At 43.8% G+C, this 23,430-nt stretch overlaps 2 protein-coding genes across 2 annotated transcripts; both read left to right on the top strand.

Moving 5' to 3' along the window:
- Positions 1-333: 333 nt before the first annotated feature.
- LOC137141368 (cilia- and flagella-associated protein 337-like) lies at positions 334-7,550 on the top strand. The gene is made up of 8 exons (XM_067530228.1): positions 334-377; positions 1,294-1,396; positions 2,420-2,526; positions 4,342-4,421; positions 4,506-4,563; positions 5,260-5,305; positions 5,845-5,904; positions 7,419-7,550. The coding sequence occupies exons 1-8, from the start codon at positions 334-336 to the stop codon at positions 7,548-7,550; spliced, it is 630 nt and encodes a 209-aa protein (XP_067386329.1).
- On the top strand, positions 6,226-22,836 carry LOC137141345 (WD repeat-containing protein on Y chromosome-like). The gene is made up of 8 exons (XM_067530195.1): positions 6,226-6,277; positions 7,457-7,546; positions 11,196-11,337; positions 11,457-11,496; positions 13,653-13,741; positions 14,385-14,560; positions 15,160-15,254; positions 22,366-22,836. Exons 3-8 carry the CDS (start codon positions 11,223-11,225, stop codon positions 22,517-22,519), a joined length of 669 nt encoding a protein of 222 aa, XP_067386296.1. The 5' UTR covers positions 6,226-6,277; positions 7,457-7,546; positions 11,196-11,222; the 3' UTR covers positions 22,520-22,836.
- The last annotated feature ends 594 nt before the right edge of the window (positions 22,837-23,430 follow it).

The following is a 23,430-nucleotide window of genomic DNA, read 5'->3' as shown; positions in this document are numbered from 1 at the left end:
CATGTTATTTTTAGTGGCACCCAGAATACATTGCAATGGATGACTTTCATTTATATTGCTACGTGCTCACATTATGATAAAAAATACAGGAGTCAGTAAGTATCCGTGACATCTTCATTTAGGGTGTAATTCACCCCTGTGCAGAGAGGAAGCACAAGCTCTATGCACCACTTAAGTCTTGGTTGAGCCCTATTTTGCCACTCAGTATGTTTTTTTTAAAAGAAGAAAAGAGAGCTCCATGTAGTCTTTAAGATGCAAATAATGATGAGGATGGGTCTGTGTAATGGACCGATCTATCTAGATCACTTGGTAAGATAGGCTCATTTGAACCACATGTGTTTTAATGCAGCCAAATGCAAGGTCATACATTTAAGAACGTAGGTCACTCTTACAAGATGGGAGATAGAATCCTGAAATACAGTGACCCTGAAAAGGACTTAAGGCGTCATAGTACATAAGCAACTGAATGTGAATTCTGCAATGCTATAGCTAAGCTATAGTGAGACGATTACTGGAATACTGTGCCCTGTTCTAGTGTCAACACTTCCAAAGAGACATTGACAAACTGGAATGGGTTCAGAAAAGAGCTACAAAGAGGATTCGAGGTCTAGAGCAATACACTTAAGAAACTCAATATATTTACTTTTCCAAGAGCAGGTTAAGAGGTGACTTGATCACAGTTTGCAAATATCTGCATGAGGAAGAAATTTCTGATAGTAGAAGGTTCTTCAGCCTAACAGACAAAGATGTAACAAGATCCAATAGCTATAAGCTGAAGCTAGACAAATTCATAATAGAAATGAGATGCACATTTTTGACAGTGAGGGCCATTAATCATTGGAAGAACTTACTTAACAAACAGTGGATTTTCTATTACTTGAAATCTTTAAATAAACATTGGATCTCTTTCTAAAGAACATGCTATACCTCAATCCGCAGTTATTTATTTGATGCAGAAATTACTGGGTGAATTCTGTGATCTGTTACATAGGAGGTAGATGTTCATTCCTTCTGACATGAAAATCGTTGAATCTAAACACTTACAAACTGGCAAAATGAATTATGCCACCAGGGCAAATAAATAGATGTAGTAAGGCTCTCCTCTGCCTATCAATGCTTTGGCCAAATCCTTTCCTGACTTACATACTGTGCAGCTCTTGACTAAAGGGCATTTAGGGGTTGTTAGATTTAGCAGGTGTTGGGCCATCATTTGCAAATCCCTTGTAAGCACTCAGCAAACGTGTGTGCACACTCTGATTCATCTTTCTTTTCTATCTTATTTCCTTTATTCAGGGAAGACCGGCTAAATAATTCCTGTGTGTCCCATAATGAACCAATCCTCTGCTGCCAGTACAATAAGCCATTCCAGCAGGTGGTTAGTTGCTCGGAAGGATCTGTAAGTATCGTTGACACATCATGAAGGCTATGATGAAAGCGCAGCAGGCAGACTTAAATGAAGAAATAAGCTTTCAAAATGAATGAAGTTACGCTAAAGCATCATGTGTATATATACTTATAATTATAATTTATAATAGTTATTATAATTATAATTTATAATAGTACATTTGCCACCTTTCAATAGTATGAGAATTCTAATTTCAGTCTACAACAGCAATACATTTTTACCTAGCTAAAAACAAAGAATTATTAATAATTTAGTCACTTAGATCCCTGATCATGCACTGCTTAAGTAGGCAAAAGATTCATTGAGCTTAATGAGAGTTTTGCCTATTTAAATACTGTGGGACATAATAATGAACATGTGTTAGTATTAAACTTCTTACTGCCAAAGGCTCAGTCAATGTGGACTACTTTTCAAACCTAATGTGGTTATCATTAAAGTCCTGTTGAGATGCATGTGGCTATTAATTTATTTGGAATTTTAATTTTGTTAATTTAGCCCTCTCTGTTTATGCATGACTTGATCCAACCTCTGTTAAAGGCAATGGCTTCACTGGGAATTTCGCTGAGCACCTAGAGAACAAAGGCAGCATGGACACTCACATTTCATACTTCCCTATGTTGCCCAGCTCCTTTGCCCTAACTTTCTTATAGGGGGACCATCACTGAGTGTGAGAGGATTGCTCAACTTCCATTATCTGTTCAGTGCTTAACTTTTTTGCTGAGGCAGCTCATAACAGAAATAGCGCTTTTTGTGTAATTCTGGGCACTTCCCACAGGCAAGGTTTGAGCTTGTTGCCTTCCCAGCACCCCCAGTTGCTGCTGCCTCAACAGATGAAAGACCACTTAGTCCCTTTATGGTTCAGATATTTCAGTCCTAATTTGTCAATGATACTCTTTTGGGTCTCCTTTTTTCTATTGATTCTGTATTTACATATTTTTTAAGAAAGATGAGTACAATAAGAAATGCCAAGATGCTTCCAGATATAGGTCAGCCAGCTATTTATTTCTGTTTCAGGCTATAAAAGTGTGGGATCTTCAAAACGGACAACTGGTTACTGAAATCTATGAAGCTCATGGAGACGCTGCTGTGACCTGCATGACTCTAGAACCCAGTGGCAAGAGGTATATAGAGATCTGCCCCCTTTTGGGAAGTACACAGTTGATGAAGCTACTGCCATAACATAAATGATGGACTTTGTCTTTCGTATCTTCCTGTTTCATCATTCCAGCCTTCTCCTATCTGCAATGGACCAGATCCTTTGCCATAAGTTACACTTGCCCTCAGTTACTATTTGACTTCAGTAGAACTGAAAGAGGAATTTAGCATCAAATAATTATTCTCAGAGTCTACTGATACTTGGGCTGCCCACAGAGCATATGCTCTTTCACTAGTTTTGACCCTCTTTTTCTATAAATCTCTTTGTTTTTGTGTGCCGTCATTTAAAATTCACAGCATAATTCCGTGGTGTATAACTCCCATTCATCTCAACAGGCAGTTCTGCAAACTTAACTACAAACTGCTTCAAAATTTGTAAATGAGAATTAGTTGTAATAGCTGTTTTTAGACATGGGACAAGGAGGGGGGAGCCCTCTTTATTTTTGTGTGGGTGCTCTTGCATATTGATGTGTCTCCATTGCTCTGTCTCATTTGCATCATTCAGATTGATAGTGAAGTATGGAAGTCCGTGTCAAAACAAATGAAGATTCTCTTGGCTTGAGCAATTGAGGCTGCTTTGTTAGCTTAACTGCAAGTTATTCGTTTGGAAGTTGAAGTCGTTGTGGTTTAAATTTCAGTATTCGTTTCTTTCTCTATTTAACTTTGCCTCATTCTCCATTAAGGAACTACAGACTGGGTGCTGGAGCATATTTCTCTTTCATTTTTCCATTTAATGTGTGTACTTTTAATAAAGTACCCACCAATCTATTTCCTTTTCTGGGAATATTTTTTTCCCCAGTCATCTGAAAGGATAAGTGACACTGTCAAAGAATGGGTTGGCTCTTGCCTTGTTGTAAGTTTGAAATAGATGTAAGTTTGAAATGGTTTTATCTTTATACACCATGTTTTCTAGTAATTAAGGGCAGGATTAATTGCTAAATGGCATATGGGATGCAGAGGCCACTTATCTACAAGCCTACTGACTTCAGTTTAAGATTTAGAGTAATTTAGGGTAATTCACTTGATCAAACAGATGCCAGACAGAAACCAAATTGGGAAGATCCCTAAAAACAAACGCCAGATTTTCTAAATGCTTGCAAAGAAAGGTCAAACTAATTTGAGCGATGCACATCATATGAGTGCATCTGTTTCAGCAGTGGTATCTGAAATTTGGAGGCCCTAAATATCAGAGAGGAAGTGGCTTGAGGAGTATATTTGCCTAGATAACTTTTGCTAGTTTGTCAGATGCACTCTCATGCAGGTATCTATACTGCTGACATAGAGCTATATCTGCAGCTGGGAGCTCTGAAGTCTGGGGGGGGGTCAGGTGGACATGAGAACCCAAACTCCAACCCGAACCGCAAAGTCCACACTACTATCTTGAGCCCTGCTAGCACAAGTTTGTCTACCTGCACTGGAAGGCACGGTCTCAGCTGTAGTTTAGGCATACCCATAGTGTGCTTAGGGTACATGTACACTGTAATCAGATGTAAGACTGCAGCATGTGTAGACAACTCGGAGTAGCAGCACGGGCTCTCTGCTTGAGTATGTACCCAGTATCCTGGTGAGGTTCTGCAGCATGTGCTGCTGTGGCTTCACTAGTATTCTTATTCAAGTGAGCTAGATCTGAGCTAGCTCAGGTTTGTCTACAGTCACACCTCTGATGGCAGTGGAGACTTAAGAGATGCTTAATGCAGAGTGTCTCAAGTTTTAACAAGTACTTTTCTGTGTGTTCTCATCTTAGCAATGCTAATAGTTACAGTGAAGTCTTTTGTCTCTAGATTGGTCACTGGTGGCAGAGATGGAAGCTTGAAAAAATGGGATTGTAGCACCATTCGCTATATCCACACCCTTAAGCAAGGTAGGGGAATAACTACCAGCCTTGCCACTTGTTTGGTATTTTGTATGGAACAATAAAAGTACTCTCATCTGCTCTCCTTTGCAGCGGCCACCTCAAGTGATCAAGTCACCGCTTGCATGTATGCTGATATTTATAGCAACAGGTACAGCTGGGATGGGATGCTGGGAGAATCAATTATTTCATGCTTATGGAAATAAGTTTATTTTTGGTTTGATTTTTTTTCTGGTGGGGTTTTTTAATAGCCATTTTTCAAGAACCACCCTAAGTGGCTGCTCAGGTTTGACTGTGCACATACTCATTAGCCAATTATTACAAACGCATAATTAAAATCACACACTATAGCATGCTAAAAGTAGAACTTAGTCAGCTGAAGCATGTGGCTTTCAGCCTTGTGCCTCACAGTATGCCTACTGCATGTCAGCATCCAGAATAACACCATTACTTGTGTGATTTACGTAAGTAGTTAATTGAATTTGACACAGAAACCTTTTGTAAGCACGAATGACACGTCTTGTACCAAGATTCCTAAGCGTTGAGTGAGGCTGTCTGAAATGAATAAGGGAAACTACTAATATGCTTTGTTCTAAGCTCTACTTAGCTCAAATGGAGATTTATTTTTAAATAAGCTTAAGGTTGGCCTAGATAATAGGATCATGGTATGGGAAACATTGGCAACCAATGTTACAATGCAAAAAAGTTTCAGAGGTCCTCTCCAATCTAGCTATAAAAAAGGAACGGGGTTTAGAATCTATGGACTCGCAACAATCCATAGTTTCCTCAAGTCTTGTTTTATTTCTTCCTTTAACAAGTGTTAAATAACATTTTTATTTTGGAAAAGGTACATCATATCTGTTGGCTGGGACAGGAAGATCAATATTTTCCCTGTAAGTAAAGAGTGACTCATCTTTTAACTTGAACTAATCTGACATGGAATCATTGTGACAAATTCAGTTCCCCATGATGCCATTTTGAGTCACTTTTCAGAGTGTAATTCTGCTTTAAGTTATAAGTGATGTATTGAATTTATAGTGCTACAATAGCACCTCAAGGCCCAAACTGAGGCTGGGGCTCCACTGTGTGTGTGCTGTGTGTACAAACAGTGAGAGGGAGAGTGACTTGCTCAAGCTCACACAGTGGCTGAGCCAGGAACCGAACCCAGGTCTCCTTGCTCTGTCTAGTGCCCTGTCCGCTAGACCACACTCCCTTTCCATTCATATTTCCATCATACTTCCTGCAGCCAGGAAGATATACTAAATACCATTAATGCTTATTGTTTGCCTTTTGTTATTGTTTGTTCTTGTACATTAGGGTACAATAGGACAATTCCTTAGGACAATAGCTCCCTCTTCAGTGTTTCTTGAACATTTGATTTGATGGCTCCCCAGAGATAGATAAATTATTAAAATATATTTTTTAATCCCAGGATCTCCCTAGTGAAGCATCTGATGGGCCATGCCCACAATTGGATTGGACTGAAAGTGTGGTAAGAAATTACTTCCATGGCACTTTCAGAGAACAGAGTGTACTTGAATTCTTGTCGATATTTCATTCGTAATGTTGGTTTTATTATCCCCTACTTTCTCTTAGCACTTGGGTTTTGTTTCTTTACTTAGGAAGACTTGTCATATATCTAATTTGTGGGTTGAAATTTTAGCAACTGTAAAACAATGTTTTTGTCACCCAAATGATGCAGGAAAATGGTCATAAAGATGACGTATTATGTGTGGCCTTCTGCCCTCCGAATCTCGTGGCCTCTTCCAGTTATGATGGTGAAATTCTCATATGGAATCTCATCTCAGGACATGTTTGTAGCCGCCTTAGTGCTGGAAGCATGGCAGAAACAGAGGTTGGGACAGGTTGGTAGCTGCAGATCTATTGCTGCAGTTTCATTGCTTTGATAACAAAATCCTGGAGAATGTATAACGTGGAGAGAATAAGTCAAAGAATGAAAAGTCTCTTTCAGTTTCAGAAAGCAATACCATAAAACAAATGCCATGTTTCCTCAGTCTCACCAAAATGATTGGTTTGATTGTAGCAGATACCATAGTCCCTGCTAGGTTCTGCCCATCATTGCCCATCTGCTCCAAAGACACTGAAGCCCTGTGCTGGGTATTTTGCATGAGTGGTGTGGTGTGGTTTTGATTTGGTTGGTTGTTTTTCCTGCCTAAAAATTGATCTACTGAGAGAGAGCATGGTTTAGCGGCTGAGGTCCAAGATTGCAAGTTAGAGGAGTTCTGGATTCTTCTTGGCTATGCCCCTAATTTACCATATGACTTTGGGCAAGTCATTTAAACTTCGTTTCCTCTGACCTGAATAAGGGGGTAATACCTACCTCATCTTAATTTATGCAATGTTTGTCAAAGCATTTTGAGATTATTTCTGTAGCACTAAAAATATACATAATACTTTAGACAACTAAAAATTAAAGGAGTTTACAGTCTGAGGGCCCAATCCTGAAGTCCTTTTAGAACCAAGCCCTAAATTAGAATGTTGCGTTTCTCTATGCTGCAATAATGCGAAGAGTTGTGTTAAACATTTCTTATACCAAAATATATCTAGCAGATCATCCAGCTGAAGGGACAGTTACTCATTTTAGACTTTTTTTTTTTTTAGTTTTTAGAGACTTAGGGCTCGTCTGAACAGTGCATTAATCTGCAGCAGAGGGGTGTAAATTCAAGCAATCCCAATGTGTTGCACATTAACAAACAGGTGTGAATCCTGCTGACATACACAAAAAGCTCAAATACTGTATTTGGTTAATACAGTACTCTTTGAAAGGGGACTACATTATCATGCACCACAGAACTTGTAGTGCATACCTGCAGGGTTCACTGAAGCCAGTTCAGACTGTTAAACTGAACCTGGACACCATGACATCAGTTTGAAGGAGACAACATCTCAATGTAAGAACATTTGCTACAACACTGTAGGTGTCACATAAGTGCTTACATATCTCGTGAGGAGCAGACTGCTGGACTCCCGTCTGACCTATTTCAGGTGCTGTTTCAATTCTTCTTCCCCCTCCCTCCCCCCAGAGGATTTAATCATCAACAAAGTTGCATTTCTCCAATCAAGATCAGAAAGGAAGAGAACAGCAGCTTCGTTAGTGTCCAGTGGACCCAGAGGTAAAGTTGAAACAAAAACCAGTATCAGCCTGAGACTGAACAGAGAGTTCTCCTGTGGCAGTATTCAGTCCAGATTGGCAACATAGATGTAAACAGAAGTTGTCACAGAAGAAGGCATGCTCTAAGTATAGGAGAACCAGGCATCCATTAGGACAGTGTGGTTCTTGGAGAAGGGGTGACTTTTTCTAGATTGTGCACGCTGCTGGCTCATCTCAGAATGGAATTTGGGGGTGGGAAACTTGAGGAGAGGTAAAAAGCATCCACACTCTGGGACCTTATTTGAACACCTTATAGTATAGTCAGACCATCTGCAGGTGTAGAAGATTCCACAACTCAGAGTATTTAGAGTAATAAATCTAAGAGCAGTGGCTCTCCAACTTCTTCGCTCTGCAAACAATTTCATAGAAGAGAGAGTCTGTTAGAGGACCATCTCTTCTTGCAAGACCTCAATTCCCAGCTTCTTTCCCAAAATGTGTAATTCTGTGGACCACAGGGACATCTTGGCAGGCCCTGGCAGTCCATGAAGTGCATTTTGAGAACCATTAGTTGAACTTGCACTGAAGAAATTGTTCCTTAATCCCTTGCCATTTCTAGTATTTTGTTGCTTCAAAATGTTAAAGTCTTTGATAGGTTCCCAGATTCTGTTGTGGCTTTGGTAGTTAGTTGTTTATCTCTACCTAACTCCTCCGTCCCAAGAGTATGAAATGGATATTGAAAGGATATGGGAATGTTTGAGCTTGTTTCATGGGAAAATCATGAGACTCTGGTATAGTATATAATTTAAAAGGGAATTCGTTCTACCTTTTTAATAATTATTAATAGATATAGGAAATGAAGGGGAGGCAACATGTTGGTAGTCACCTAGTGCTCCATCTTGATGGAGGAACTGAAAATACTTGTGTCAGATTACTCAGAAACTGTCTTTGAATTTCTGGATCAGGTGTTTGTAGTTTGGTGCCCTTAGTTCAAAGACCATCCTTACACTTCTTTTTCCCAGCTGTTACGGTGTTTCATAAGATGCCCAGGGGCAGCTGGCTCAAAGGATACTGGAGTGCATCTTAAAATAGAAAGCACGATGGTGGTGTGTAGAGAGATGACTTTGGGTGTTCAACTTTTCATATATCAGTGCAATGAAGGAGTTTCCATTAAAGCGAAAAGTTTTGTACCTGAATATAGAGTCTTAGGGTCTTGCCCAAAGCCCTTGAAATCAGATCTTTCCACTGACTTCAATGGACTTTGGGATTAAATCCTTAGTGCATTAATTCAAGGAACTCCAAGTAACCTGTAACACTATAATGAGCATTGGAATAAGGTAGAGGTAGTACAGGGATGGGAAAAGGGAGTTGTTAAGCTATACATACGCACTGGGGTAATGGGTGTCTAGGGTATCCATGTCCATCTCTAACACGGGGCTCTATGCAGTAGGAAATCAGTAGTTTTTTGTTTTATGTATGTGGCTTGTTTGTTTTCACTGTTTATCTGTTGAAGACAGGAATCCCACCTGGCCCTAGGGATGTGAATGCGTGAGAGAATATAAGAACTTTTTGTTATCCATTGTTTTTTGTTTAATTGCACAAAGTGTGTTTTTTGGGTTTTTTTTAAACTAGGAAACTGTTTTCCTGTGTAACAGATTGACATGTTTTCTTGTTCTCTCTGATTTTCCAGATTACATTACATTTTGGAATATATTTGGAAGAGGGAAGCTATTTGCTTATTTCACTGGAGTAAGTCCAGATTAGTGAAAATAATAGGATTTGATAATAGAATTGTTTTTGATTGATGAAACGAATGTACATGTTGGACAAAAGAAGAATCAATCATTTTTAACCCATATTTTTAAAGGATAGATCAAATTGGTGTTTGTAGAGAGACTAAAAGAGTTATGATGAGGTTTATCTGAGAAAATGTTTACTTAGATTACCCTTCTAATCATGGTAACCATCATTTAAGCTTCTTTATTTCAGCAGCTCTGTCACCAACAGCAAATCCTGTAATTAACTGTATTTATTCCTCATTTGTGAGTTTGATTTCCCTGGCACTTTCAGTTGGCTACATTATTTTTCTTCACTTCCTGACATCCTGCTTTTTTGCAGTCATTCCACTGTGCTGCCTGAATTGATCTCTTTGTCTCTTGTCTATCCACCACCATGTGTCATGAGATCAAATTAGATTAAAGTTTGTAAACCAGTTAGATCCTTGGATGAAAATGCACTATAGAATTGCAAAGTATTTAGTTGATTTATGCTTCTCTCACCTGCACCCTGCCCACTTAACAAACTGCTGTAGGGACTCATTCTAAGTCATAGTCATACTTTTTTTATGTTTTAAAAAACCCCAAGAACTAGAGCAAAGTCCTACTCTATTTTTAAATTTAAAAATAAACAAGCTGTTTATGTAGCTGACATACTTAAAACCCTGATAGTCTTAAGTCATATTGTATATTCTATACGGTTACTTTGAAAAAGTAATACAGCTAAATAGTTTTACACCATAGGATTACATGGAGGATAAAAAGGGCTTTCTAGAAGTATCTAAAGCATATCAAGGGATTTAGTTTGTTAGGGCGTTTTCCCTTACTCTCAAATACAGATATCACAGCCCATCTAACTGAACAAGGCTAGGTATGTGGTAAACCTATAATTATAATCACCTGGTGCTAAATGCAATGGTCATCCCACTGTGCTCTTGATCAGGAGTTTGAAATACCCAGAACAGAAACAGCCCTGGTAGATTCTAGCATCGGTTTTACATAGGACATATGCATGCTAGACTAAGGTACTCAGGAGTTTTAGTTTGGTCTGAGCACCAAGACTTGCTAAATTATAATTGTTATGACACAAACTTCTTCTTGGCCTTGGGCAAGTCTTTCAACCTCTCTGCTGTAGCTGTGAGTGCTTTGAAATGGGGATAATACTACCTAATTGGGTAATCTGAGGGTTAATGGTATGTAAAACATTTTGACGGCAAAAATGCCTTATAAGTACTAAGCATTGGTAATACCATCCAACAAACATGCTGGATCTTCCCCTTAATTCTGTATCTTAGTGCATTCTTTGTAAAAAGCTCCCAGGACCCCCTTAGTGTAGCTCTACACTGCAAGTGAAGGTGTAACTGTAGGCAGCACAAGTAAACATGTCTGTGCTAGCTTTAATCTAGCTAGCATGGATGAAAAGAGTAGTTAAGATGTGGGGGCAGGGACTTCAGGTTCCCTGGCAGGCTTGTATATGGACTAGCAACCAAAGCTGAAGCCCTTCCCATGACATCTACACTATTATTGCTACTTGTGCTAGCTTGATTTAAAGCTAGCATGGATCTGCCTACCCAGGCTACAGTCATGTCTTCACCTACAGTGTAGACATTATTTTGGACACAGCAACAAATGTGAAAGCTCCTCTTTTTGTCTGTAATAGATCTGTCTGATTCAATCCCCTCCTTTCTGTGTCTCATTGCTGGTTAGCCTGCCATCTGTTTTCATTGTATATCCTGGGGAGCCTTTGCTGCCCTCCTCTTATGCAGCTTGCCAGTATCGTATTTGTGTAGCTAAATTCTGAATGAAGAGCTTATCTTACTGCTACCAACAATTGGTTTGCGCAGCTAGGAACCTATGGTAATTGTATTCACTGCTCCATCTTTCCTCTTTCCTTTACAGTCCAAGGACAGGTCTACAATCAGTGCCATGGCTGTCAGTGATGATGACAGCCTCCTATGTGCAGCTGACCATCTGGGTTACATCTATATTTGGAACATCACAAACTATGCCCTTCAGGGACCAGAGGAGGAACCACCAGCTTGTGAGCAGCACTCTCTCTCCTCCCCCTTCACTCACAATGCCCCTTCCCTCTATCACATTGCTGATAGATGCATAACAGATTTGTATCTTCTTGGTTTTTTCCCCCATCTCTTTATCAAGTGCTTCAAAGTTGGAGAGCTCATAGCTGCAGTGTTACAAGGTAAAATAAACTTTGTAAATTCAAGACCGTCTGTTCTTTACCTCTTAAAGAGATGCCACTTACTCTTCTACCCATACATGTATCTTAAAATCATAGTTTTTCATAGGGAATATAAAACCAAGCTCTTGACTATTTGAAGTTATTAAAGGTCTTATGCACTCTTCACAAGGTTAGAGATGTCCGCCCATGTTCTGGTCAATTTCTGCTAAGCAATTCCATTCTGTCTAGTTACATTCCTCATGCAATGTAAGATATTGCACCCATTTTACAATAGTGTAGGATGGGGAGTGAGTTGCTGGGCATAGTTATATAGTACTCATGTTATTTCCCCAGAGGTGGCTGCATTTCAGTGGGGAGGTGATTTGTGTTAGTTTGGAGACAGCTCTGAGACTTTTGGAGATGAAAAAACCCTTTATAAATATGTTGATAGGGGATTCTGCTAGTACAGACAAGTGCAAATGAAAGCCACCTCTTTTCTGTTCTTTTCTCCCTTCATTCATCCACTGTCTTATCTTTCCCGTGCACTATTACAAGACTTTCTTTTGGCTGAGAGTCACTCTCTTAGGGACGGTCTGCCATGAGGGTCACTCCCCACGCTCCATGGAAAGCTCCAAAATAGGATTCTGTGAGGGGGGAGTTGTCTGGAGCAGGCTTGCTAAATGAGCCAACCAGAAACACCTGGTTCAGGGAGGGAACATCAAGCAACTGGTTCCTAATAAGAGAACTGACTAGTCAGGGAAGTCTCAGGCAAGAGAGTGATCACTAAGTAGGGTATCTGCAAGCTGAGCCTTATTGTGATTCCCTAAGATCTGCTAAAAGGATCCTATGAAGAAACCCTCTTGCTCACCCAGGCTTTGAGGTAAGAGCCAGGCCTGGGACAGACTTTTGAGACTTAAGGTTTTGCTTTTTGAGTTCATTTGTCTGTCTGAATAAGTCCAGCCCAGTATGGGTGGTGACTGGATGAACTAGTGTGTGGAGTCTGGTTAAAAGGACCTGGAAAAGAGAGGACAAAGGGCAGTGCAGAGGTACCCTGGCCAGGAGGGGACCCATGGGGCAGGGGGACTCCTTTAGAGTTACAGTTGAGGTTTTTACTATTTTTATTTTGCACTAATTTAACCTGGAATTATTTTCTGCTTTTTGTTGACTCCTGCAATCCCATTAGAGTTGGTCAGAGTAGCTAATTTAAGAGACCAGAATTGCCAGTTGGAGAATAATTTCAGTGCATTATTTTTTTTTAGTTCTACTATAGTGCCTCTCTTTTGTTTCGGCTGCTAGCTTGCTGAAGCTGATAATTGTGTGACTTGCAGCTTGTGCAAACATATCCATGCTAGTTAACGCACTAAAACAGCAGAAAGGATGCCGTGGTGCAGGCTCCAATGAGGGCAGCACAAGCCCCCCCACTTTCCCCTGGGATACATACTCACCCTGTAACCTGTTCAGAAGCCTGCACTGCTGCATGGGCTGCCATTTTTAGCAAGCTGGCTACAGAACTGCTAAAATGGGTATGTCTATGCCAGCTGCCAGTCGTGTGTGGCTGTAGCATAGAGGTGTAGCCTAAGAAGAGTCTTTTTTCACACTCTCTGCTACTCCAATAAAATGCAGAGAACTACCATAATAACTGCTCTCAACACATGTCCTAAATAATTTTTTTAAAGTAAATTTGAGAGGACAGGAAACAAGGAGTAGGCAAAGCCAGATAAGATTCCAGGGTCACTCTTGTTAGTTCCTTCCACTGTTTTTGTTGCAATGTAGTCTTCCCATCGAGTCAGCTTTGAGAAGTGAGAGATGTGGCCTCCCTTGAAATGTTATTCTGTGGGTGTCTGTTTCTAGTCAACCCTGTTGGAATTGTCCCAAGCACTGGGGACTTTTCTCCTGTGGAGCTGAATGATGCGGTGCGGCAATGCATGCTTCAGGGGTGTGATTTCTAAAGTGCACTAATGTGTTGCTCGCGAACTGGCCTGTGTAGCACAGGGAACCTTGAGCACACACGAGCAGGGTCTCCATGGACCAGTTAATGAGCAACACATTAATGCACTTTAGAAATCACACATGCACACATCCCCCTCCCCTCATCCCAAAGTGTGCACTGCTGCATCGGGTCAACAAGCCCTTAGTGTTACAATGTAAATCTCTCCTCTTCTCCTCCAATGGAGCAGTGTCACCCTGGTGAGTGAACACCAGCTGCTTCTCACCTCATCCATGGACTGCACAGTGAGGCTGTGGAGCCTAGAAGGGGAATATGTAGGTAAGTGAGGAAGAGGATGAAAGCAACCCACCATACTGTGAACCTGCTGCAAATGCAGAGCTTAACCACTGTCTGTCTGATCTCAGATAACATCTCTGAGACCCAGAGTCACCCACAGGATCAGCTTGAGAGTTTGCTTGAGGATATGAGGGTCTGTGCCTAGCCCCTGGTTCATGAAGTGACTCAGTCTTTAACCAGTAGGGGTTCAGTGGTTAGAAAAGCAGAGGGTTGTGAAATCTCCCTCCCCTTTTGCCTATAGAGAAGTCATCAGAGTCAGACATGTAATTCGCCACTGATGCAATTTAAAACCAGACACAGATTTTTTTTTTTTGAGTGAGGTTGATTAACCATTGGAAAAAACTACCATGGAAGGGGGTGGATTCTCTGCTTCTTGAAGTCCTCAAATCAAAACTAGATGCTTTTCTGGAAGATATGCTTCCATTAGACACAAGTTACAGGGGTAAACAAGTGAAATTATTTGGTCTGTATTCTACAGGAGGTCAGACTAGATGATCTAATGGTCCCTCCAGGCCTTAAAATCCAGGAAATTCCTCAGATGATAGCAGTGATGGAAGCTGTAGTGTAGACAGGGAGTCAGGAGTTTTTACCATGTCTTTATCCCTTTGTTGTTTTTATTCATTAGGTACATTTGGTCAAAAAGATCTGTGGAACATCAAGGATAGAATGTCCTGGAGGAGAGGGTCAAATCCCAACTTTAATCCAGACAGCTGCACTACTCCAGCTACAACCACTAGCCGAGCCGTGGCATCTGAACCAAGCTGTGCCACAGCGGGGGAAAATAAGGCAAACAGCACAGAGGTGGGAAGGCTTTCAATTATTTATATTGACTTACTTTATTACCCTGTTTGTTGTGCGGGAAACGATTCCATTTCTCTGAGGACTAATGCAATACTACAGCAGGGGCTTATTATTCAGGGTTTATTAATGATTGTGCTAAAAGTGCAGCTCTAGGATTGGAAAGTATTTACAAAGTGATGAGTGTGTCAGTAAAGCAACTTAAATAAACAGAGATCCTTCCTTAAATACTGGTTTCTTACTGCTTATAGAACAGACTAAAAATGGTTGTGTGGTATTACATATTTGTATCTCACTGTCTTCATATCAAATTTGCTCCAGGGGCAGTGATTTTCCGTTATAACAACCAGGCCAGCAAGTGCCACCAGTATGCTGGGTCTTTTCTTTTTCATTTATTATTTCCAATAATAGTTTAAAAAGACCAAGTCCTCCTCCTAGTGACACCTCTGCAACCCTGTTACCCTTCTATGGATTTTGACCCAAAGTTTTTGCTGCAGATCTACAATTTTCTGGATAGAAAAATATATGCATGAAATTGCACTAGCAGTGGTCCTGCTGCAGTTACTGTCATATGTGAATAAGTAATTTTTGTTGTTGTTTAGCCTGATCGTCAAATGACTTCTCCTTTGAGCCTGATAAAAGATAATGAAATTGCTGAAGAACTGAAACAAAGGCAGAAAGCAAAAGCAGAGCAAAGGTACTCACCTCCATTGATTTCAGGGGGCATTTCAAAGGGGAGAACAGTAGAGGATAACATCAAGGTCACGCTGAATTGAAGTGTGTGTGGGGGGGAGAGGGGGCATCTACCAGTCTCCATATTTAAAATGTGATTAATTAGCATTCTGCGATCTCCATGTGGGTATTGACATGTGCCTCCCTGCCCGTTCCCACTCTAAAGGCTGGTTAAAGGGGGAGGAGAATGTTCTACATATACAAAACCACCAGTGGCTTATTCTTGTGGAGAGCCTTCTGATCTCATCTTGGATCCTTTCACCCCTCCCCACCGCTTCCCAAAGAGGACCTGAGTCATTTTGACTCCACCTTGAAGAAACCTACACTAATCCTTGAGTTTGAGAGATGGTAGAGAGTGGAACTTTCTTCCCACAGAGCAGAATCTGCTGCCTCTTCAGTGTTCTGACCCAGAAGTGAGGAACTGAGTTTCTCAGAATACACGTGTGCTACCAGCAAACTGCCAGGGAAGCCCAATGGGTGGGATTCACAAGCAGGAATTAGCAGAAGTGTTACAGCACCCAACTTTTAGGCAGCCTGCTGCCAAGTGGAATCCATAGCCCCAGGTAAGGTTCCAGGCTCCCCCTACAATGGATGGGGAGAGTTAGATTGGCGAGGGGGGGAAGGGAAGAATCACAAAGCTAGCATTGCTGAGCACAGCGCCACCTAAACTAACCAGCTCTCTTAATGGCTTTTCATGCGTCTCTGGACCCTGTTCAGTTGTTGAGCCCGGACGGTCGGAGGGGTTGAGTCCCCTCCCGAAGAACCTGAGGGTGAGGTGGGGTGAATACCTGGTGCTGGAGAGATGGCGAGAGCCGTGCTGAAAGTATCTCTCCGTAGAGTCCGAGTTCTCTTCCACCCTCCCGTTAGGGCTCGGCATTAAGCTGGCAGGGACCCCTCATTTGAGGAAAGCCTCTGATTGGCAAGTCCAACCGCAACCTCCTCGTGGTGAGAGTCGGTAACTGGCGGAGTCCAGGCTGATCGCGGAGGACGAACCCCCCCTGCTGTGTGGGGGGGGTGGGGAGGGCAGCCCCAACACCTAACTGCCCCCCTGGTAACGGGTTAGTTTCCCCCTGGTAACGGGTTAGTTTCCCCCTGGTAACGGGTTAGTTTCCCCCTGGTAAGGGTAGTATCTTTTAAATCTATGGAGAAAACAGAAATTTTATTTCATACCGGATTGGCGCTGGACCGGGTTAAAAACGTCCCCGCTACTAGTTTCGACGCCCCGGCTAGTAGTGTTAAATTGATTAGGGGTATTATTCATAGAGCCGGACCGATGCTATCTCCTTATGCTATAGATAGAGTAAAAGATGGAATAGCTGGTTTTATGGATGATTTTAATCTCCGAGTTGGAGAGGAGAGTGTTGTTCGGGAGGAACAAGAGGATTTTAGTGAGAGCCAAGTTTTAGATTTTAATCTTTTACCGATGGCTTTTACGAATGTTTTATATAGTGACCTTAAGATAATCGATTCTAAATCTAGCTTTTATGACAAATATTTAGATTCTTTTGATGAATTTAATTTAATTTAATTTTAAAATTAATTGAATAATAAATATTACTTATAGGTTAGATTTTGATTTTAGATTATCTTAGCTACTGAATACTAGATTGGACGGCGGACTGGCCGCATAGTAATCAGGAAAGGGCAGGTATTTACGCCTGTACAAATACAGAGAGGGATGTGGCCTTAGCTCCACCCCTCAAAGGGAGGCACCTCCCTCTGCTTGTGTATCACAGCTATGAACATGAATTCTCCTAAGCCAGGTCAGGCCTTTATTTAGAAAAATGGAGGTGTCCCCAACTTCATATACAATAGCCCAGAGTAGCTAGACTCAGAGCACTCACCAACCCTATGGGAGACCCTGGTTCAAATCCCCACTGTGCTTGAGGTGGAACAGGGACTTGAAGCTAGGACTACCAGAAGTGTCATAACCCACTGGGTTATGACGTACTCTGATGTGGATCTTTGTCACTCCTGTTGAAGTTCCTCTATGTATGAAGAACTTGAATATTCATTGGGTCAGAGAGTGAGTGACTTTGTAGCCCAGTGGTTGGGGCACTCACATGGGAGAGAGTAGAACTGAGTTCAAGTCTTTGCTCCCTGTGAGGCAGGGCAGGGATTTAAACCTGATTCTCCCCACTCCTGGATGAGTGCTCTAGTCACTGAACTCTTGGATAGAAAGGGAGCACTACCTCCTCTGAATGTGCTTTTGTGCAGGACTGATCAGCAGCTGTGCTCTCAGGTGGTCTCTGAGCACATCTACAGGATCAGGGCAAAAACTGTGAATCTAATTGGCTGTGTCAGGAGTGAGGTGACTGCTCATCGCTACTAGCAGAAATTTAGGTGAGTTTGCCAGTGGAAACTTAGGTGCATAGGAAGTTTAGACATGAACAGAGTTAAGCAAAGGCTGAATGGGGAATTTGAAGATGTGATTTTTTTTTTTTTTTTTTTTTTTTTGGCCATGGGACTCTATCAAGGCAGTTAAGTGCCTTAATCCTCTGAGTCCCACCCAATAAACCTAATTTTGGTTGTAAACAAACTTTCTCTAGTTGCAGATTTCTAAATAACTCAAGTACATCAAAAGTAAACAATCTCTTATCATGTGGATATGGCTATTAACAAATGGTGTAGGGATGAGAATATATAATCCTGTGTAAAGAATCCATGTGTTTATGCATTTACCAGAATTACTAGAAGAGGCAAAGCATGCAGGTCTTCTCTCAAGGGATGAGATGGACAGATAAACATGGTTACTTACCAGTAACTGTTGTTCTTCGAGATGTGTTGCTCAGATCCATTCCAGTATAGGTGAGTGCACGCCACAGTGCATGGTTCCCAGAACATTTTTTCCCCTTAGCAGACCCCATAGAGTCAGCTCTAGTGCCCCCTGGAGTGCCTTGCGCATGCCACGGCACATGAGGCACTGCTGGCCCCACACCCCCTCAGTCCCTTCTTTCTGCCAACTCTGACAGCGGGGACGGGGGGTGGGTGTGGAATGGACATGAGCAACACATCTCGAAGAACAGTTACTGGTAAGTAACCCTGTTTTCTATCTTCGAGTGATTGCTCATGTCCATTCCAATATAGGTGATTAAATAGCCATACCCTGGAGGTGGGTAGGAGTTACCGGTGAGCTGCCCTCAGCACGGCTCTGCCGAATCCTACGTCCTCTCTCGCCTGTTGAACGATGGCGTAGTGGGACGTGAAGGTGTGGACCGACAACCAGGTGGCGGCTTTGCAGATGTCCTGCAGGGGCACCCTCTCCAGAAAAGCCGCAGACAAGGCCTTAGCTCTGGGTGAATGCGCTGTGATGACACCCGGGAGCAGCACATTCGCCTGCTCGTAGTAGCACTTGATGCAGGATGTGATCCACGCAGAGATGTGCTATGTGGAGACCACTGATCCGTTCATCTGGTCCCCCCCGCGGCAAGGAGCTGCGCCGATTTCAGGAACGGCCGTGTCTACAATGTAGCAGGCCAGGCCTCCTCTAGCGAATGCCATGTCCACTCCTCCTCCAAACTGTGCGGTTTGGGAAAAACACAGAGAGATTTATTGTGGTTACAATGAAATTGGGAAACCATCCCAGGCTGGGAGGCTGGTGCGGCCTCAACTGCACCTTATCCACATAGAATAGTGTATAAGGGGGCTCCGAGGTCAAGGCCCTAATTTTGGAGATCCCCCAATCTAAGGTAATGGCCGCCTGGAAGGCTACCCTCCATGAAGCGTGGCAGAGGGCATGAAGCCATGGATTCCAAGGGGGAGGGCCCAATGAATCTCGAGAGGACCAGGCTGATATCCCAGGGAGGCACCGGGTTGCGGACCTGGGGATACCACCTCTCAACCCCCTTGAGCACCCTGACCAACATGGGATGGGAGAACGGGGATCTCCCCACTAGCAGGTGATGGAAGGCCAAAATAGCTGCCAAGTGGACAGTCAACTAGGCCAGCACCAGACCCCGGAGTACTCCAGGGGCGCCTGCGGAGGCAAGAGGCTGGCAGAATGCCCCGGGACTCTGCCCAAGAGGTAAACCATGTCCACTTGGGACCCTTCTACACAGGTCGTGTATCAGGCTTACTGCCCAGCAGGACTTGTTGGACCTGTACTCAGCAGGCTCTCTCACTCCATCAGCCACAGAGCCTCCAAAGCCGTGAGGTGCAGGGAGTCCAGGTCCGGGTGTAGCAGGTGACCACGGTCCTGGGGGAGCAGGTCGTGGCGTCTCGGGAGCTCCACGGGCGGGGCAATTGACAGGTCCATCAGCATACTGAACCAATGCTGTCTCGGTCAGGCCGGGGCAATGAGTATCACATCAGCCCTGTCTCTCTTGATTTTAAGAGAACTTTGGGCAGGAGTGGAATGGATGGGAACATGTACATGAGGGTCCCCATCCATTCAATGAGGAACGTGTCAGATATTGAGCCCGGCTTGCAACCCCGGAGCGAGCAGAACCTCGGGCATTTCTTGTTTCAGGATGACACGAACAAGTCCAGTTGGGGAACACCCCACTTGTGGAAGATGGAAGTGCAACGACCATTCGTGATGGGGTAGAAACGACCTGCTAAGGCAATCCGCCTTGTCGCTCCTCATGCATGGGAGGTGAGAGGCAGCCAAGTGAAAGTCGTGCCTCACTGCAAAGTCCCACAGGCGGATGGCTTCCTGGCAGAGGGCCGAGGATCGCGCTCTCCCCCTGCTTATTTATATAAAACATGGCTGCGGTATTGTTCGTCAGCACCTGCACCACTCTGCTGGTCAGGAATCGGAGGAACACCTTGCATGCTAATCGCATGGCCCTGAGCTCCCTTACATTGATGTGCAGGCGTTTTTCTTCCTCCGCCCAGAGCCCTTGAGTTCTCAGGTTGGCGCTGATACGGGCTCCCCATCCCACATCCGAGGCGTCTGAAGTTAGGATGACTGACGGAACCAGGTCTCTGAAAAGAACGCCCCTCATCGTTACCTCGGGGATCCGCCACCAGTCCAGAGAGGCTAGAACCGACGTGGGAATCATGACCACCCTGTCCAAGGGGGGTGTCTGCTAGGTATGTACACCGAGGCCAACCATGCCTGAAGTGGCCGAAGCCTCAGGCAAGCTAGCCTCACTACATAAGTGCGCCATGCTGGACTCCGCGACGGTGACTGGGTGCTGCGCCATTCTTTTGTGCGTGACTTTTTTGGTGCCTGGGTCTGGGAGCTGGAGCTGTCCCTGCGTCATGCAGCGGACCTTGAATGGTGCCGCCCTGTGCGCGCCACCTCCGGCGTCAGGGACTGGTCTCAGTGCCAAGGGGAAGACCTACTCGACAAGGGAACTTCAGAGCCACTGCTGGGGGAGTGTTCTCGCTCTACCCCCAGTGGCCGTTTGGTGGGAGACTTTTCTGCCCCAGCTGGGGGTCTCTACCACCCTTTGGGGGGACCTATCGCGGGCTTTCCCCGGGACACCAGCCCTCTCTCCATCTGCAGAGGGTGGGCAGGGAGGCGTGGACAAGGCTAACAAAGTTCTTGCCGCCTGAAACGCCTCCGATGTCAATGGCAAAGGCAGTACCCCACTCCCTTGAGTCAGGGTAGGCTCTCTGCCGGGAGATGCAGGCACCAGAGGAGACTCGAGGGGCCATGGCTGGAACATCACCCCACTTGACCTTGCCCTTTCAGGTGGCGCAGAGGAGTGTCTGCGCACCGTGCGCGTCTTTTTTCTTCTGTGCTGGAGACATCCCTCAGCGCTGGGTTGCAGTCGGTGCTGGATGTGCGCTTTGCACCGAGGATACGCTCAGTGCCAAGGTGGAGCTGATTGGCTCGGAGACGTGTCAGAGCGCTTCCTCCATAAGCAGGGCTTTCACCCTGATCTCTGTCCTTCTGAGTCCTAGGTTTGAAAGCCCAGCAGACTTTACACTTTTCTCTATGTTCTTCCCCCAAACACCTAAGGCAGCGGTCATAGGGGTTGCTGTGCGGGAAAGCCTTCCCACAGGAGACGCATGGCTTAAAGCCAGGTGACTGGGGCCCAGCCACCCTAAGCCCCTCAAGGCTTTTAAACTATCTCTAACTAACACTACTTAACAACTACTTAACTATCTGAGACAATAACAACAGTTCAACAAAGGGGAATGGTACTTGCACAGACGGTCAGCAACGGTCAGGGGCGGAAAAAAGGAACTGAGGGGCCGTAGGGTCGGCAGTGCCTCATATACAGCGGCATGTGCGTGGGGCTCCAGGGGGCACTAGAGCCAACCCTACGGGGTCTGCTAAGGGGGAAAAAGTTCCGGGAACAGTGCACGCTGGCGTGCGCTCACCTAGATTGGAATGGACATGAGCAATCACTCAAAGGAGAATAATTATAGGAGACAGTACCATGATAACTGCTATAACAGCTCAGATAACCTAGCAATGAGAGTGGTGTAAATGCTTAGATCGATTTGCTGGCCACGGAGGAGAGGGATGGGTAAGCAGAGATGCTACCACTTGAGAAAGGAGCCAGCAGAATGTGGAAGGTACTAAATGATTCTGCCCCTAGCAGAATTAGCATGCACTGAAGAAAGGCAAACCGATTCAGATGAGGAAACAGGATTTCCTGTCCTCTCCCCCACATCTGTTTTCCATTGCATTGGTTATAAATAGCCCAGCACCCAAATCTTCATTCAGAAGTGTCAATTACAGTAATTATTTGCTATTCACTGTATATGTTGCTCCCTTGCACTTAACTTGAGAATGTCCTCTGACCAATACATAAAAACAAAACAAAAAAACCCCCAAACCCTGGACCTCCTGCCTCAGTTTCCTTGTCAGTGCCAGAAGCAGAGTGGAGGCTGGGCCTCTTAGTTACGTGCAGTGTAAGATGCAACTAGCCTACTGGAGTCAGAGGAAGACTATAGTGCAATGTGTGCTCTTGAAGTGCAGTACGGTGTGGAACTGCTGTGTTTGGTCTAGTTTGAGGAAACGGAGATGAGGCCGGTTTTCACTGGGGACAAATAGATGTTGGAAATTCGAGAGAAAGATCCCACTTTGAAGAAGTCACCTTAATGTTTCCCCTGCGTTTAAAACCAATTGCATAAATATCTGTATTTGTTTGAATGTGTCACTTTTTGTCTTTCAGAGCACGTCCTTCTCAACTCAAATCCATTAAACAAGAAGCCAGAGCGCTAACGACTTATCACTCTCTCCAGCTTTGTGAGTTAACACATGTGCCAGACACCTTCCAGAAACTAAATCCACCAGAACTTACTGACCCAGGCAGGCTGGCATTCTAACACGTCTTTTGAGTGTGTGTGTTCTGGGGCAAACACAATTTAACTACCAATATCGCAACAAGCAAAAAGAAAGTTCTTCACAAAGCATCACCTCAGCTGGCTCATTCTTTCAAAATGAAATGTAATTAAGGGACTCTTGGACTTTATGCAGTCATTCAACTCTTGTTACTCACCATCTCTTGACTCCATGAGAATTCTAGTCCAATTATTGGGCTGCTTTTAGCTTTCCTTCTTTTAGGGAAAGTCACTGAGGTGGTTTTGGTGAAGCAGCTGTGGTTTTAGCTGGGGATCTTTACTTCTTTGCCTTCCAGTATGGCTTTAGAGATGACTAAGGCACAGGCCAAGCATCAGATTTGGTGGCAGTGGTTCTGTAATGATTGACTAAAAGCAGGTGGGCACCTGCTTTTTACTAGATCTGTGAGCTACTCTTTGATACTAGTGAGCATGAGATAGTTGGCAGAGTTAAACAGAATCACACTGGAGTGGTTGTTCTCCCTGCTTGGGAGGACACACAGAATCATAGAAGATTAGAATTCGAAAAGATCTCAGGAGGTCATCTAGCTCAACCCCCTGCTCAAAGCAGGACTAACCTCAGTTAAATCATCCCAGCCAGGGAAGTGTTGGTCAACTGTACATTTCTCCAAGGGCAGCCGTAGTACTTAGTACCCTTAGGGTACTGCAGGGTCCTAGTTTATAATTCTTCCTACACAGCATGTGAGGGCACTAGGAGAGAGTGAGGTGGCTTGTGGCAGTATCATTCCTATAGTGCTACATCTCTATTTCTTTAATTCCGAATTGATCAGTGCACTCCAATCCAGATCAAGGTCTGGTTGCAGGCTAACTGGCTGAATCTCCGTTCTCACAAGTGGTGGATCTATCTGACCTTTCTGAGGGGATATGCTAATAAAGTT

The sequence above is a fragment of the Emydura macquarii genome, unplaced genomic scaffold, assembly GCF_026122565.2.
Source record: "Emydura macquarii macquarii isolate MOO-44397 ecotype Brisbane River unplaced genomic scaffold, CSIRO-AGI_Emac_v2 contig_3044, whole genome shotgun sequence".
In the NCBI taxonomy this organism is placed as follows: Eukaryota; Metazoa; Chordata; order Testudines; family Chelidae; genus Emydura; species Emydura macquarii.
Note: the sequence above shows the minus strand (reverse complement) of the source record. Positions and strands in the feature narration are given on the sequence as shown.

What these genes read in the sequence shown, in the direction of transcription:
- LOC137141345 (XM_067530195.1), top strand. Translation starts at nt 11,223, where the DNA reads ATGGCTGTCAGTGATGATGACAGCCTCCTATGTGCAGCTGACCATCTG. An exon ending in CCTAGAAGGGGAATATGTAG is followed by an intron (nt 13,742 to 14,384) that starts GTAAGTGAGGAA and finishes TTTATTCATTAG; the next exon opens with GTACATTTGGTCAAAAAGAT. An exon ending in AAAGCAAAAGCAGAGCAAAG is followed by an intron (nt 15,255 to 22,365) that starts GTACTCACCTCC and finishes TTTGTCTTTCAG; the next exon opens with AGCACGTCCTTCTCAACTCA.
- LOC137141368 (XM_067530228.1), top strand. Translation starts at nt 334, where the DNA reads ATGTGTTTTAATGCAGCCAAATGCAAGGTCATACATTTAAGAAC. An exon ending in TTAGTTGCTCGGAAGGATCT is followed by an intron (nt 1,397 to 2,419) that starts GTAAGTATCGTT and finishes TTTCTGTTTCAG; the next exon opens with GCTATAAAAGTGTGGGATCT. An exon ending in GCTGATATTTATAGCAACAG is followed by an intron (nt 4,564 to 5,259) that starts GTACAGCTGGGA and finishes ATTTTGGAAAAG; the next exon opens with GTACATCATATCTGTTGGCT.